Below are 16,305 nucleotides of genomic sequence, written 5' to 3'. Positions count from 1 at the left end.
TAATAAAGCACTCAGTGTATTTTAGTTTTACAGAGTTGTGTGAAAATTTGTGATTGCTCTTGAGAAGATGCACGACAAGCACTTATGTTTTATAACTCTAGTACACCTGGGGTACTCCAGGGGTATATTTATTGATATATTTTAGAAGACGAGAGGCCTTTATTGTCAATGTACATACATACAACAAAATTTGTCCTCTGCATTTAACCCATCCGAATTGCAGTTAGACATACTGAAAAAAGAGGATAGTTGAACCAACTTGAAAAAGCTTTACAATTGTAAAACCTGAATGAATTAAGTTGTTTGAACTTAAATTTGTCAGTTGACAAACTTGAGCTTACCAATTGTAAGGCTTTTTTAAATTAGTTATTTTTTCAGTGCACAATGCAACCACTAGGAGCAGTGGGGAGCCACAGTCCAGTACCAGAGGACCAACTCCAGAAGTAGAGATGCTGCCTTAGTCAGGAACAGAGAAAGAAGCCGAACCTAAATGGGAGGAAATTCACTCAGACACCATGCAAATTCCACATATAACGGGTGGGAAGCAATCTCACAACCTTCCTGCTGTGAGACATCAGTGATAACCACTAATCCATCATGCACCGTTATACTTATTGAGCTGATATTTCATGTCATTGTCATGTATATACTTATCTTCAATTTTGCTTATGTTGAACGACTTTGATAAAATACTGTGGGCACTATAATAATTTTTCTTATGGGGTCCAAGGTTGATATAATGGTATCTGGTCAGACTCCATAACAAATTCTTGAGGTAGCCTCAGTTCTTCATAACTACTCCACCATCAGAGCAGCTTTTATTCATTATTTAATTTAGCCTTTATTTAACCAGGTTAGTCCCATTGAGATAGAGACCTCTGTTGCAAGGGAGACCTGGACAATTATAAGGTTTCCAGTTCACCTAACCGGCGTGTTTTTAAATGTGTGAGGAAACCGGAGCACTCAGAGGAAACCCACGCAAACACGGGGAGAACATGCAAACTCCACACAGAAAGGCCACAGGTGGGAATCAAATCCATGACCTTCTTACTGTGATGCAACAGTGCTAACCACTAAGCCACTGTGCTGCCCAATTCATGTGATTTGCATCAGAGCAACTACAAGGGGTCGGGGCAGGTTGTGTACAAAAATAAAAAAGAAATGATCAACTTATTGATTCATTTTCTATATCCACTTATTCCAATTAAGGAACTTAATTATTCCAGAATCCTATGAGGAGATTTCATGTTCATGATAAAAATTAATGGAAGCATGTGGTGATGGTGTGCTGGGAAGATCTGCCCAGAGGGATTTCATCCCTTAACTCCAACTGTTCGATTTTCTTAAATTCAGGAAAATCATAGAAGTCTCTGTTGAAAATGTCTTCCATGGAAACAGACACAAAGAGCTGTGATGAGACAACGGAATTGCGTTGAGCTTGGTGAGCCAAGAACCTGGTAGTGGACACCTCCCGAGGCAAACAGAAAGCATGAAAGATATTCTGGGGAAACACCTGAGATTTGAAAGGAACTCTGGATGGAACTGTTGCTTTTCCTGCAGTAGCCACATGAAGAAGTTTTTGACCAGCTGGAAAGAATGTTCTGAACTGCATCTTCATTTGCTCTACATATGATGGAATGAGAGCATGTAGATATCAAGACTCGCCATAGCCATCCAGCTAACAGTCAAGACCCGACTCAGAGTTGACAGAAAATGCCGGAGGGGGAAATCAATGTCTGAGATGTGGAGCTTACCCTCATCCAAATAAACAATTGGAAAATACAGGAGTGAATGATGAGGCCGATGCATGCATTTTAAAGCCGCAAACATATTCACTCTGATTATCCTACCATATGGACATTTTTCTTAGCTCTTGGACTCACTAGCAAGTTGTCTTGGCTAAATACAGGAAGACAGAGGTCAGGAATGAGGGGATCAGTAGTAGCCAGTAAACCAGTATTGATCAGTATGTCTGGTATTTAAATTGTGTATTTATATTTGCAAACTGTTTTTCTTTTTTACTTTCACTTTTGATACTCTACTGTTGTATGATTTTTACCCTGTGTGCTGCTATACAATGCTGCTGGAACCTCAGTTTCCCTGAGCGAGTCTTCCCAAGGTGATCAATAAAGTTCTATCTACTCGAATCTCTTCTAATATTTTAAGATACATAGCTGTGAAACTGTTTGGTCAACACTTTCACTAATATGTAAAGCATGTGACACCTGTATCAGCTTCTGTTGAGATCTTCTTGCTTGTTTTGTTCCCCTTGATAGCCCAGCCAGAGACAGAGTAGCGCGTTCCAGGCTTCAGACCAGTTAGCCTATAAGATGTGTTCTGTGGTCCAACTGGAATTTCTTCACTGGAGCCCTCAGAAGAAGTATGGGTGAGGATGTATCCGTCAACCGCTGCCTGGACTCGATCCCATGACACTTTGAAGCTGGATTCTGTTTCATCTTCAGCCATCAGGTTAGCAGGGGCATCCAGTTCTACAAAAGAGGTTGTGGTCATCACTGATTAATTACACAGCATGGGAATGTGACATTTGATGAATTCCTAACATCTACAATACCAAAAAAAGACTGAGCTGAAGATATCAACAGGAATCTTTAACACTGTAGGTGCTCGAATGTTCTCTAAAGAATATATGCCTAAATACTACCAATCACCCTATTCATTAGATTGTTAAAATCATGAAAGTAATTTATGTTTGTAGTATTTAACAATGCATGTATGAGTTGTATATATGTGGATGATAATGTGAAATATATTCCTGAAACACACGTGGCTTAATACGCATACATAGAGTTAGCAGGATACACCTAAAAATTACTGTAACATATGTATTTAACCTTTTTTTTTATATATACTAAATTAGGATTTATCAGCATCATGTAAATCTGGAAGCATTGTCTTTTCTCCTGCTTTCTTCTCATTTTCACCAATATTCATGATGGAATTTCATGATCTGGAGTACTGAACTACTTTACTGTTGATAACATTATGACATACACGTATCTTCAATACTCCTGTTCATATACTGCTGAAATTTAAAATTGTCATGCACTACTTTAAGTCTTATCACTCTGTCTACTAAAATAGGCACGTGACGTTACATACATTAAAAATTAGTGCAGAAATAATTGTACATATCCCACGTGTTGACAAGCCATGATGATGTCACCAAAAACAACACAGTGGACCCCCCCCCCCACACACACACACACACACAAAACCAAAAACAAAGAATGAAAAATTTTAACCTTGACCATTAATGCACAATTTTAAATTTTAAATATGGAGCACGAGTTGCACATACACTTGGAATTTCATAGGAAAATACATGAAATATTGTGCTTAACCTTTTGTATGATATTGTTGGGCAGTATGTCTCATGGGCATGTTCTCGGTCTATTTGATAACTTCATATCTCCTCTGGAACACCATGATGCATACTGTTCTTTTGCTTACCACACTGCACAGACAAGCCACAGTTTTACTTTGACACTTTGACTGGTTGGTAGAACTTTTAGTGTGTCTGTTGATAATGTGATGTCTGAGTCTGCTGACCTTTTTTGGGGTGTGCCGCAGGGCTCGGTTCTGGGACCTATTTTATTTCTTTTGTATATCATCCCTCTCGGCAAGTTGATCCAGCAGTTTTGTGACGTATCCTATCATCTCTATGCTGATGACCTGCAGCTGTACTGCTCCTTTAAAACAACTGAGACCCAGAAACTCAATTCTTTAACCAATTGTCTCACCAAAGTTAAGGAATGGCTCAGTGAAAACAGCTTGCAGCTGAACTCTGATAAGACTGAAACATTGATTGTTGCTCCGGAGAGTGCCATGCCTGCTATTAGGCTGCACCTTGGTGAACTGAATAGTTCAGTTAAGGGCAGCCTGCGCAATCTTGGCATTATCTTGGATAAAGGGATGTCTCTGGAACATCATACGAAACAGTTAGTTAGGAATTGTTTTTTCCAGATCCGGAATATCTCTAAACTTCGAAAAATGGTGTCTTTTGAAGAGTTAAAGATGATTGTACATGCTTTTATATCTTTGCGACTGGATTACTGTAACAGCCTGTTCACGTGTCTTAATAAGAAAGAACTGGCTCGGTTGCAGGTTGTGCAAAACTGCACGGCTTCTGACCTGCACCCACAGGAGAGCCCATATTAGCCCAATACTCAAGTCCCTGCATTGGCTCCCTGTCTCGTTTAGGACAAATTATAAAATCCTGGTGCTTACATTTAGAGCTCTGCATGGGCAGGCTCCGGAATACATCAAGGAACTGATCCAACCGTATGTGTCCACCAGGGGCCTGAGGTCCTCCAACCTGAACCTGCTGATGGTTCCCCGTACCTGTTTTAAAACTCGAGGGGACAGATCTTTTAAAGCCGTGGCGCCGCGCCTTTGGAATGAGCTTCCCTGCTCCCTTCGCTCGATAGACTCTGTCGATGTTTTTAAAAAGCAACTTAAGACTCACCTTTTTAAAATTGCATTTTAGCTTGATTTTCTTTTAAATGTTTGTATGTGTTATTTTGTATTTATTGATTTTATCATGTGAAGCACTTTGTGACCCTGGTCTGTGAAAAGTGCTATATAAATAAAGTTTACTTACTTACATATTGTTTACATACAATGTGGGCAGTCACCACACATAAATGTCAAATGCAACATATTTCAACCAATCACATAACTTTACTGATCCACGCTGAGGGCAACGGCCGCCCATCTGGGTGCATAGCTGAGGGCAGGTGGAAGAGGCAGGCAGAGCGCTGTGCGATCATCTTGCAAGCTGTAGCAACTTTCTGTTTAGTGAAAGCATCTTTCAATACAACATCTAAAATAGAACTTCGTTTCCTGTCAGTTTTTGAGAGTCTTCTGAGTTCGCTCCCCACAAAATACACATTAACCCCGGAAAATCGGGGAACCCACCTTACAATATCATACGAAAGGAGCCATGGGTATATGGGTGATTCTTTAACTACGGGCACTATTGGCCTTGTAAATGTAATTTCCACCACACCATTGCCTTACAATATAAAGCGCCTTGGTGCAACTGTTTGTTGTGATTTGGCGCTATATACATGTGCTCTGATGTCACTGTTTATCTCCATAGAAACTACCCAAACAATCTTTCATACAAACTGTTTAGGGACATTACAGTGTTGTGGTGGAAATTACGGCAATAGTGTGGGACAACTACATTTTGTTGAAAAAAAAATCACAACAGTTGTATGACATTGAATACCCCAATTATGTTTTGATTATTTTACTGATATTTTATTCAGAGATATTTTAAAACATTAGAAAAAACGTTTCTTTACCATTCATTTTTATCACTGAAGATCAAAAGTCTGGGTGTGGGACAAGCACAAAACGGCAATATTTGCATATAATGATGCTGAAAAAAGGTGAAAAAGTCATCATAGACTACTAGAACAAATTTCTTAACACACTTTCATTGTAAAGATAACTATAAAAGTGTTAAATTTCCCCTTTTTTCTGTTTTTCATACAATATGATCAAAGGACATAATAAGTGCCTGTAGTCTAAGAATCACCCATATGTTGAAATAGGAGCGGATTAAACCTTGGTGCCATAATTATTGTTATCTCCGCCAAGGAGATTATGTTTTCGGTCACATCCGTTTGTTTGTTTGTTGGTTCATTTGTTAGCAGGATTACTCAAAAAAAATCCTCAACGGATTTCAATGAAATTTTTACCAGGGGTGTATCTTGGCCTAACTTAGAAGTCATTACATTTTGGTAATGATCTGGATCCAGTAGTTTTTTAAGGATTCTTTATCATTGCAGGATAGGGCCAATTTCAACATTTTTGCATCTACCTTCAGGAAGACGGGTCACAAAGGCTGAACAAAAACTAAGTTACGACACAACAATAATTTAGCATTTGTTTTTCCTCAATGAATAAACCTATTAGAAAATAAAAACTTGTGTAGTTCATGCAGTTTCTCTTTATAAATACATTTGCTGAAGATCTAAAGCAGGGGTGGCCGAGTTCGGTCCTTGAGAGCCACCTTCTTGACTTAGTTGTCTCCCTACTCCAACACACCTGAATCCAATGAAAGACTCGTTAGCAGACTTTTAATGAGCCTTTCATTGGATTCAGGTGTGTTGGAGCAGGGAGACAACTAAGAGTGTAATGAAGGTGGCTCTCGAGGACCGAACTTGGCCACCCCTGATCTAAAGGTTTAATCGCTGAATCTGAAACATGACGTAGATGCGTGAAATGATGTGGAATAAGTCTCTTTGCCAAAGGGTATTCCATGTGACGTCAGTGACACTATGGCCTTGGCGGAGGTTTGCGCCCTCCGAGTGCTTCTAGTTTTGATAATGTGGAACTAATCATAAATGAGACACGCTTTGTCCCCTGTTTACAATGGGGTACTCAGGTCAAAGCAGTTTCAGTCTTTTGTTCATGGTAGTGAGTCATTCACATCATCAGGGGAGCCATCAGGAGAGGCGTCAGTCCCATCGTTAGGAGGGACAGCTACCCTGTCATTAGGAGGGTGCTAACTAGAGCACAATAGGTGCTAATTAAAGCAATTGTTTAGTCACTAGCCTGTAGCAGTCTGCCTCTTGGTAGGAGGAGTCTGGTTAAGTTTAAAACTCCAGCTTTTGTGGCTTCTGTTTGTTCTTCTCTACAAGGGTCAAGACAGAAGTCAGACTACCAGAGCAAGAATTTTAGCTGAGGAAGCTTCTGCGATTTGAAGCGAAACGTCTTCGCGTCAAGCAACCCAGTCCAGTAAAAGATTCAAGCTTCTCTACTATGGAAACCACCTGGACAACTGAGAGCCTTCACAGAACCATTGCAACTAAAAGGTTAAAAGTGTTTAATAAATGTAGTAACTGTAACAACCTGATATAATGTAAATGACACATATTAGCAGAATGCAATATTTGCTTGTACAAAAAAAAAAAAAAACCCAATAGGTCCCTGACCAACTAAGGAAACCCTGAATCCAACTGGTCCAATAGCCTGATAGTTAGTTACTGCAAATTATTTTTGATTTGAACAAACCTGTCTCTGCTTGTGTTGAGATCTTCCGGCTGACTTTGTCCCCTTTGATGGCCCAGATGTAGACTGAGTAGAGAGTTCCTGGCCTCAGACCAGTAAGCCTGTAAGAAGTGATGTCTGGTCCTACTGGGATTTCCTCACTAGAGCCTTCAGATGAACTGTAGGTGAGGATGTAGCCCTCAATTTCTGCCTGGGTGTGATCCCATGACACGGTGAAGCTGGACTCTGTTTCATCTTGGGCCAAGACATTATTTGGAGCATCCAATTCTACAAGGTTAGTAGTAGATGGTTAGAAATCTAAAGCATAAACAACATACTATTAGGTAACAATCAGGATCAAAAACCCACTCTGACAAAATAATGATCCACATGGAGGCTGCTGTTGCTGTGATATATTAGGGCATAGTTTTCCATACTACACATGACAGATGCACCCATTAATAATACATAAACAATTAATTTTAATATAAAATCTAATTTCAGATCATTGAGTAATTTCTCTTTCCAACTCTTGAGTGTGGTTTATTTCTATATCTTCATCTCTCAGTGGCTGCTCCTTCCCACATCTTTCATGTTACTGCACTGAGCTCACAGTTATATCACCAGCTAGCTAAGAGACTTCGAACCTATTTCAAATGCACCCGTGTGCAGTCTAAATGCATGATGTATGAGTTGGGTTATTGGAGAGAACATGTCTGCTTCTCTCGTCAGGAGAAATCTGACATCTGAATATATTAAACACACATAGCAGCTAAATGCTGTTATAGAGACTCCACGTTTGGCTAAACATGATGGAAGGCCGTCGTGACTCGTGCACACATCAAGTCCTATATGCAGCACCTGCAGCAGGGCCATCAGGAAAGGTTAAAGATAAAAACTGGATTTCACTATGCAGATTACATTTGCCACTGTTCTTGGGTTTTGTGTCTGACTTGTCAAATTATGTTTTTTAGTGCTGTCACAGCAGTAATTGGCGTCTTCCCTTTTTGGGGTGTATGAAACCTGTTCTGAAACCTCATTTTCGCTGTGAATTTAAAACTGACACTTGCCACTTGTAGTAGAGCCCAACCGATATGGATTTTTGAGGTGCCAATACTAATACCAATATTTGGGAGTTAAAAAAATTTAGAATACCGATATATCTGCCAGTATAAAAATTTCACTAATTTTTACTAAATGTAAGAGGAAAAAATGTCAAATGTCATACATATTGGAGCAACCAGTCAATGTATGTCACGTTGTCATCAAACTGCCTTCACTTATATTGGAAGACAGCATGCAGCATCACTCAGTATTTGCATAAAACAGATTTTGCAGGCAACGTAACCACTTGCTGTAAAACATCCACTCTCATTAAAGATGAATGGCAGCTAGTCGCTTTGCCTCTGTCTCTTGTAGCTCATGTGACCAAAAGGTGATGGGGGTTCCAGTCACGCTTGACAGCATAGTAAAAACAAAGGTTTGCTGCTTGCTTTCTGCTGGATCTATGCAGTAACACAATTTCCGCCAGCCAAAGTGTTTTTTTATCAGCAAAAATAACACAGATACTGATATGTTAGGCTGTATAAGCCGACATTATTGGCTAACTGAGAAATCAGTTTGTCTCTAATTTGTAGTAATTCTTGATTTAACAGGACAGACAAAGTAGTTAAGTTGCTCTTACATCTGGCCATGATCGGTGTGAAGTCCTCCTGAACACACAGACCATTCCGTAAACATCGGCAAAAGGTTTTTTTTTTGGTTTTTTTGCTGGAGCTTGGTGCACTTGCAGCCACCATGTCCCTGCCTACACTCAATGATTACACTCTTGATATACTGGCATGTTGTTGTTTTTGTTGTTTTTTCTTTTTTTCCTGTTCTCGGCATGAAAATTGGAAGTCAAGGTGTGTGAAGTCTGCATCAAGCTGAGTGCAAGGTGGTCAAGGTGTCAGAATCCAGCCAAACATCCCCCGAGACACATATGATTCATGCCGAGACGCTACTCAGTCAAGCTCAGCGCCGAAATTGGAAAGGTGTGAGAGCTGCTTTAGTGGTTCACTGAACTGTGAGACGTGTAGCCCAGGCTCAAATGTCTTTACATGAGGTGATGAATACCATTTCACTTCTTTGTTCTTGGCAGTTAGGCTAAGAAAGGTTAGCATGCTTGGACTATAATAGTGCACTGCAGTTAAAAAGAAAGGAATTTCAGTACACAAGCAAATACTTGCATTCTTTCATAATAAATTATAGACTATACAATCTATTATATAATAGATTAATCAAATAAACTCACTTAGTTGACTAATTTTTTGACGTTAGTCGTTGCACAATGTGCTTATAGTCGGCTAAAGTTTTGCGTTACCCAACGAAAGTTTTTAGCCTGGTACAGAAGAGGCTAATCTTATTTTAGTCAACAAAACGTCAGTGTCTTACCTCAAAAAACAGTGGCTATCATGTACCACCACTTGATGGAACACTCAAGAGTACCCCTACGTCACTCGTATTCCTCCAAAAGGAGAGCTTCCTCCACTTTTGGCAGCAGATGACTGTCATGATGTGTTTGTGACAGTTCTCACATTAGCTACCGGGTGCTGCTGTTTTGCTGAGCAGCGTTGTGTGCACAAAAAAGCTTGACAGAAGTGCAGAAGAAACTGAAGAGTGAAACTGCTAGGCTAAGAGTTAAGCGTGTCATTCTGCTGTTCGTATGTGTCCGCAAATGCTAATAAAGCCAGCTAACAAAACAAAGGCTGGATAGTTCATGACAAAGACCGGAAGTAAACAAAACTGTTGTGCATGGAGCCGTTTCTTGGCAACGGCACATGCAAGGCTGTTTTGCCCATGAAAACCATCGACAAGTATAAGTTTAACCATTGATGTGAAATGGTGATGAGACAGCTAATGTTTGGCGACTAACTGTAGTCGACTAAGTAAGTGTAGTAGATTGAAAGATTAGATTGCTTTATGAAACCGGGCCCAGCTATGCTATGCTAATTACTGCTATTTGTGGTGACTAGAGCAATAAAGGCAAAACAGCCGCTTTATCCATTTATGAATGTTGGTTGAGATAATGCTGACACACAGTTACACAGAAGTAAAAACCAGCCTTTAACAGTCAAACATATTTTCAGACATATCAAACAATCCTCTATAGAGACCAGGTCAACATTTACCTGTTTGGGCTACTGTTGAACTCTTGCTGCTCTTTCTGTCCCCCTTAATAGCCCAGATGTCGGCAGTGTAGAGAACTCCAGGCCGTAGGCCAGTCAGCTTGTATGAGGTCCTGTCAGATTCTAGAAGGATCGTTGTACCGGAATCTTCATCAGAGGTGTAGCTTACAATATAGCCTTCCGTTTCTGCTTGAACTTGGTCCCATGAAACTGTAGCGGTGTCTTCTGTTACATTAACGGCGGCAAGGTTTCTAGGAGCATCAATGTCTAAAAAAAAAAGAAAAAAGATATACAAATAAAATTCAAAGAAAGCATTCATCTCAAGACATGTCAAAAAAAAAAAAAAAAAAGAAATCAAAAAATGTTGATGAATTTTTGAAGTCAAAGAAAAGCAAGCAAAGGTGGAGGCATATCATAGTGTGACCGCAGGAACATTGTGGCCGGGACAGCAGTGGGATCGAACCCAGATGGCTCACATTTAAGACCATTCCTCTACCAGGTCAGCCAAAAGGGAATTCCCCGTTAGCCAAGCTAGCGGGAACGTCTTTACAATCAGGACCCGGGACCTTCATCCCGCTACACATCTCCCCACCATTTTTGACTTTGTCCCGAAGTCACAGGTGCATTTCAGCATGTTCTGTGACTATCCACATCCTGTTTATGATGCCAGATTGTGACCGCAGGACCTTTGTGGCCTTGGTCACAAAGCAAATTTGGATTTGCTGTGGCGACCCCGAGTGCAAACAAGGGAGTAGCCGAAGGGACTTACTTACACACATATATATTCCATTTGTAAGTGTGCTAAACTTAGAATCAAGACTTGATCTCATGTAAACTGACCTAAAAAAAAACAAAAACGAATTAAACAAATATTTTCTACTTATTTCAAAACCCTGAACACGTATCACAGCCTACTTATTTCTTAGACTGGAACCAAGTTATCTGAAGATCTCTTGGTGACTAAAATCATCTTGCTGCATAGACAGTTAATTTCACTCGAATTAAGTCAGTTCCTCCTTCAGTTCAGTTTTGCTTCATTGTTACCTTGTCTGCTAACTAATTTCACCTTTTCAGTTTTTTTTTTTTGGGGTGGGGGGGGGTGGGGGGCACTGACCCCTTCTTACTAACAACTAAAGATGAAAGCAATTGGTCATTATATGTTCTCAGGACATGAAACGTGAAAGTACTCTAGCAAGAGAGACAGGGGGAGAAATGAAGGAAATCGTAAAAGCAGTCATCATTAAGGATTACTCCTGTGAGAGCGCGGCTCAGTCAAGATTAGCCTCATGTCAGCTGCTCCCACCGCTTCATGAAACTGACCGATGACTCACCCTTTAGAAGAAAGAAACTGCATAACTCTCAATATAGTTCTTATATGTTTTTTTTCTGTCCTTGCAGCAGTCTCTGTGTTCAATATCCCAATTAGTTAAACACACTTGACAGACATCTGTGTGTCCCACATAAGGTTGGGTAGGATTACTTTGAAAGAATACATGTGGATTACATGTATGTATGTATGTACATACATTTGGATTACTTGTAATCTGATTACTTTTGGATTACATTTCAAAGTAATCCTACCCAACCCTGATCCCACAAGCACTTTAACAGTAGGGAAGCTGGGACCGTCACCTTTGCACCCCCCCCCCCCCCCCCCACCATCTTTCCTGAACCAAACTATCTTTTATTGGTTCCTTGCATAAAAGCACATCAGTGTTTCCATAAATATATATAAAAAAACCTCAAACCAAAAAAATCAAGATGGTGCCCAAAATGACCAACAAAATATGACTTTCTGTTACTCAGAATTGTATTGTTTCCTTTTTTTGTAGCCATTTTGGATGCAATTTAGAATTTAAAGTTGAACATGGCAACGCTGGTAATTTTTTCGCTGTTTGTTTGGTTATTATTATTATTATTATTATTTGGTTGGATTCTTCTCTATGAAGCTCCCCCTACAGCTCAGTAGTATATAAGTCACAAAACTGTCATAAAAACTGCCGGCCCTCCTCTCTGCCCTCTTCCCCCACTGTCCATGTGCATTTGTTTTCAACCGAATCGCCAATATTGCAATCCATGGAGCCGTGTCAACTAAGTGACAACACACAGAAATACGTGGAGAACAGAGTACACGTTTTTTTATGTTGCAGCTCTCGCTATTACAAGAAAGTCAGAGACTGGCCCGTGTGAGTCCTCACTCAGTCACACACTTTTTTTTTTCTCTTCCTCTCTACCTCTGGCAGTGATTTATTTTTCAGCAGTTCTGCCATGATGATTAACAAGTAAGTAATAAAGTCTTGGTTGGCTTGTTCTTAAAGCGGTTATCTCACCAGTGCATTGTTGAAGTGCCGTAAAGCAGTTCATGTTTCTCACAAAACCCACAACTATTGTTCAGTGGACATTGGGTCCCTATCCCAAAAATTGCAAGGCTGGTTTTCCACAACAAAAATGCTTGGTGGGGGAGCCCCCCCCCCCCAACTCCCCAAAATAAGTAATTTAGCAATTACAATTTGTCCAATACTGTAAAATTAAGGTAAAGATGTTGCATAGTTCCTCTTTAAAACATAACACATGCAGGTATTAGTCAGGACCTTGGGTTTATTAGTACAATGGTAACAAACCAGCTAAGGAGCTGATAAGGGAAGTTGTATGATAATCATTCACAAAATGATTTTTCTGGCGTTGATTTGTGATTTATGGCCATGACTTCACTGAAAAAAATGGCTAGGGGAAGGGGAATAACACCAGCTGCCTCACCCATATTTCAACCACTAAAGTTGCACCTGTGCAAGTCCTTAATCCCCAAGTTGCTCTCACTGAGACATCATTATAAAGCACTTTCCCTCCAAAGGAAAACCAAAGAAGATAATTTTTTTTTTTTTTTTAATATGTCCATTTCTGATCCAAATTGCACAGCAGCAACGGCCTGTTTATGTGTAGCTTGTGCACTTTCCTGTGAATGAAAATTATACAAAAAATAAATAAATAATCAAATTTAAAAATCAGATATAAATTTAATAAGTCAAAATCACTTTGTGTCACATACGAAGTATGTCAGTAGCAATGTGTTTCAACAATTACATGAACTGTTTTATTCATCTCAACCTATTTTTAATCTGTTTTGTTGCCTGCAGTATGCACACATGAATTTTTCCCATTATATCTACTAAGTCCACATTTTTCACCAGAAAGAACCATTAATGACACCTGGCACACAGATGTGCCAGCAAGCAGGCTGTGAGCAGCTTTGTAACTCGGCAGGAAGTGGTTTTCATGGTCACAGCTACTGGTAATAAGCTCAGTTTGAAGGCACCAGCTAAGGTCAGGTCTGAGAGCTTGGAATGGTGCCGCACATTCACCCACCACACTGCAGAACTGCTCTAGGTTCTCACTGGCAACCATACAAGCAGACCACCAGTGCATGCACACCTCTCAAAAGTGGCCATTGATCTGACTCACTCAGGTGATAAAAGTCCAAACCCTCAGCCTCTTCCAGAGCTGACATTCCATCACAATGCAAGCTGTACCGAAAACATGATTTGTTCTGGAAACACTTAGGACCAAAAACATGTAGTTGTTACCTTTGTTTGCTGGTTAGATGCCAAGTCTCACAACCTTATTAGTCGGCCATAAACTACACAATTATATGTTCAAATATGACCGTATTGTCAGATATCAATGAAATTGCAACCAGGTGGGTGCCACTGTGCCTGCATATAACATCTATATAACACCTTCTCATATGCCTCATGATCAGAGGTGGACAATCCTGGCTTTAGTGAGTAAAGGAGGAAGACAATGTGTCCACAGACAGCGGGAGAAGAGGAAAACTAGAAGGGTGCAAGTGAGAGTCGGGACTTTGAATGTTGGCAGTATGACTGTTAAAGGGAGAGAGCTGGCTGATATGATGGGGAGGAGAAAGGTCGACATGTTGTGTGTGCAAGAAATCCAGTGGAAGTAAAGTAAGAGCGGGAGTACAGGCGATGAGTTCAAGTTGTTGTATCATGGTGAGGATAGGAAGAGAAATGGTGTTGGGGTCATTTTAAAGGAAGAGAATGTTGCGTGTGTTGGAGGTTAAGTGAGTGTCTGACAGGGTGATGAGTGTGAAGATGGAAATTGAAGGGGTGATGATGAATATCATCAGTGCATATGCCCAACAGGTAGGCTGCGAGATGAAGGAGAAAGAAGATTTTTGGAGTGAGTTAGATGAGGTGGTGGAGAGTGTGCCCAAGTATGAAAGAGTGGTAATAGGAGGAGATGTCAATAGGTATGTTGGTGAATGGAACAGAGGTGCTGAGGAAGTAATGGGTAGGACAGTTGGTTATTGATTTTGCAAAAAGCATGGAAATGGCTGTAGTGAAAACATACTATAAGAAAAGAGAAGAGCACAGGGTGACATAAGAGTGGAGGAAGGTGCACACAGGTGGACTACACACTTTGTAGAAGATGCAAGTTAAAGGAAATTGGAGACTGTAAGGTGGTGGCAGGAGAGAGTGCAGCTAGACAGCATAGGATGGTTGTTTGCAGGATGACTTTAGAGGTGAAGAAGAAGAGAGTGAGAGCTCAACAAAGGAACAGATGGTGGAAGGTGAAAGAGGGAGACTGTTGTGTGAAATTCAGTGAGCAGGTGAGAGAAGCACTGGATGGAGGGGAAGCAATTTTGGACAACTGGAAAAAGTACTGCAGATGTGGTGAGCTAGGAAGGTACTGGGTGTGGCATCTGGACAGTGGAAGGGAGACAAGGAGACTTGGTGGTGGAAAAAAGATGTACAGGAAAGCATAAGGAGAAACAGGTTGGCAAAAACATTTTGTGATAGTTGAAAAGTTGAAGAAAGTGGACAGGAGTACAAGGAGATGCAGCGTAAGGTAAAAAGAGAAGTGGCACAAGCTAAGGAAAAGGCATATTGCGAGCTGTACAAGAAGCTGAATAGGAAGGAGAAAAGGAGTTGTACCGATTGGCCAGACAATGGGACAAAGTTGGAAAGGATGTACAGCAGGTTAGGGTGGTAAATGATGCCAATGCGAATGTGCTTACAAGCGAGGAGAGTGTGTTGAGAAGGTGTAGGGAATATTTTGAGGAGCTGTTGAATGAAGGAAAAGAGAGAGAGAAAAGGCAGGATGATGTGGAGAGAGTAAATAAGGAAGTACAAAAGATTAGCGAGGATGAAGTGAGGGTAACTATGAAGAGGATGAAGAGCGAAAAGGCAGTTGGCCCAGATGACATTCCAGTGGAGGCATGGAAATGTCTAGGAGAGATCAATCAATCAATCAATCAATTTTTTTATATAGCGCCAAATCACAACAAACAGTTGCCCCAAGGCGCTTTATATTGTAAGGCAAGGCCATACAATAATTATGTAAAACCCCAACGGTCAAAACAACCCCCTGTGAGCAAGCACTTGGCTACAGTGGGAAGGAAAAACTCCCTTTTAACAGGAAGAAACCTCCAGCAGAACCAGGCTCAGGGAGGGGCAGTCTTCTGCTGGGACTGGTTGGGGCTGAGGGAGAGAACCAGGAAAAAGACATGCTGTGGAGGGGAACAGAGATCGATCACTAATGATTAAATGCAGAGTGGTGCATACAGAGCAAAAAGAGAAAGAAACAGTGCATCATGGGAACCCCCCAGCAGTCTACGTCTATAGCAGCATAACTAAGGGATGGTTCAGGGTCACCTGATCCAGCCCTAATTATAAGCTTTAGCAAAAAGGAAAGTTTTAAGCCTAATCTTAAAAATAGAGAGGGTGTCTGTCTCCCTGATCTGAATTGGGAGCTGGTTCCACAGGAGAGGAGCCTGAAAGCTGAAGGCTCTGCCTCCCATTCTACTCTTACAAACCCTAGGAACTACAAGTAAGCCTGCAGTCTGAGAGCGAAGCGCTCTATTGGGGTGATATGGTACTACGAGGTCCCTAAGATAAGATGGGACCTGATTATTCAAAACCTTATAAGTAAGAAGAAGAATTTTAAATTCTATTCTAGAATTAACAGGAAGCCAATGAAGAGAGGCCAATATGGGTGAGATATGCTCTCTCCTTCTAGATGGCAGTGAAGTTTCTACCCAGATTGTTTAATAAAATCTTGGGAAGTGAGAGGATGCCTGAGGAGTGGAGACAGTCTG

General features: G+C 40.7%; 1 protein-coding gene across 1 annotated transcript in view; it reads right to left on the bottom strand.

Moving 5' to 3' along the window:
- The window catches only part of tnn (tenascin N), an 81,915-nt gene that overhangs the window by 24,256 nt on the left and 41,354 nt on the right, over window positions 1-16,305 (bottom strand). The window contains exons 8-10 of the mRNA XM_034183224.1: window positions 10,194-10,457; window positions 7,048-7,311; window positions 2,226-2,489 (exon numbers count right to left, since the gene is read on the bottom strand). Of these exons, the coding sequence (XP_034039115.1) occupies window positions 2,226-2,489; window positions 7,048-7,311; window positions 10,194-10,457 (792 nt within the window). The remainder of the gene's footprint in view (window positions 1-2,225; window positions 2,490-7,047; window positions 7,312-10,193; window positions 10,458-16,305) is intronic.

The sequence above is a fragment of the Thalassophryne amazonica genome, chromosome 12, assembly GCF_902500255.1.
Source record: "Thalassophryne amazonica chromosome 12, fThaAma1.1, whole genome shotgun sequence".
NCBI lineage: Eukaryota > Metazoa > Chordata > Actinopteri > Batrachoidiformes > Batrachoididae > Thalassophryne > Thalassophryne amazonica.
Note: the sequence above shows the minus strand (reverse complement) of the source record. Positions and strands in the feature narration are given on the sequence as shown.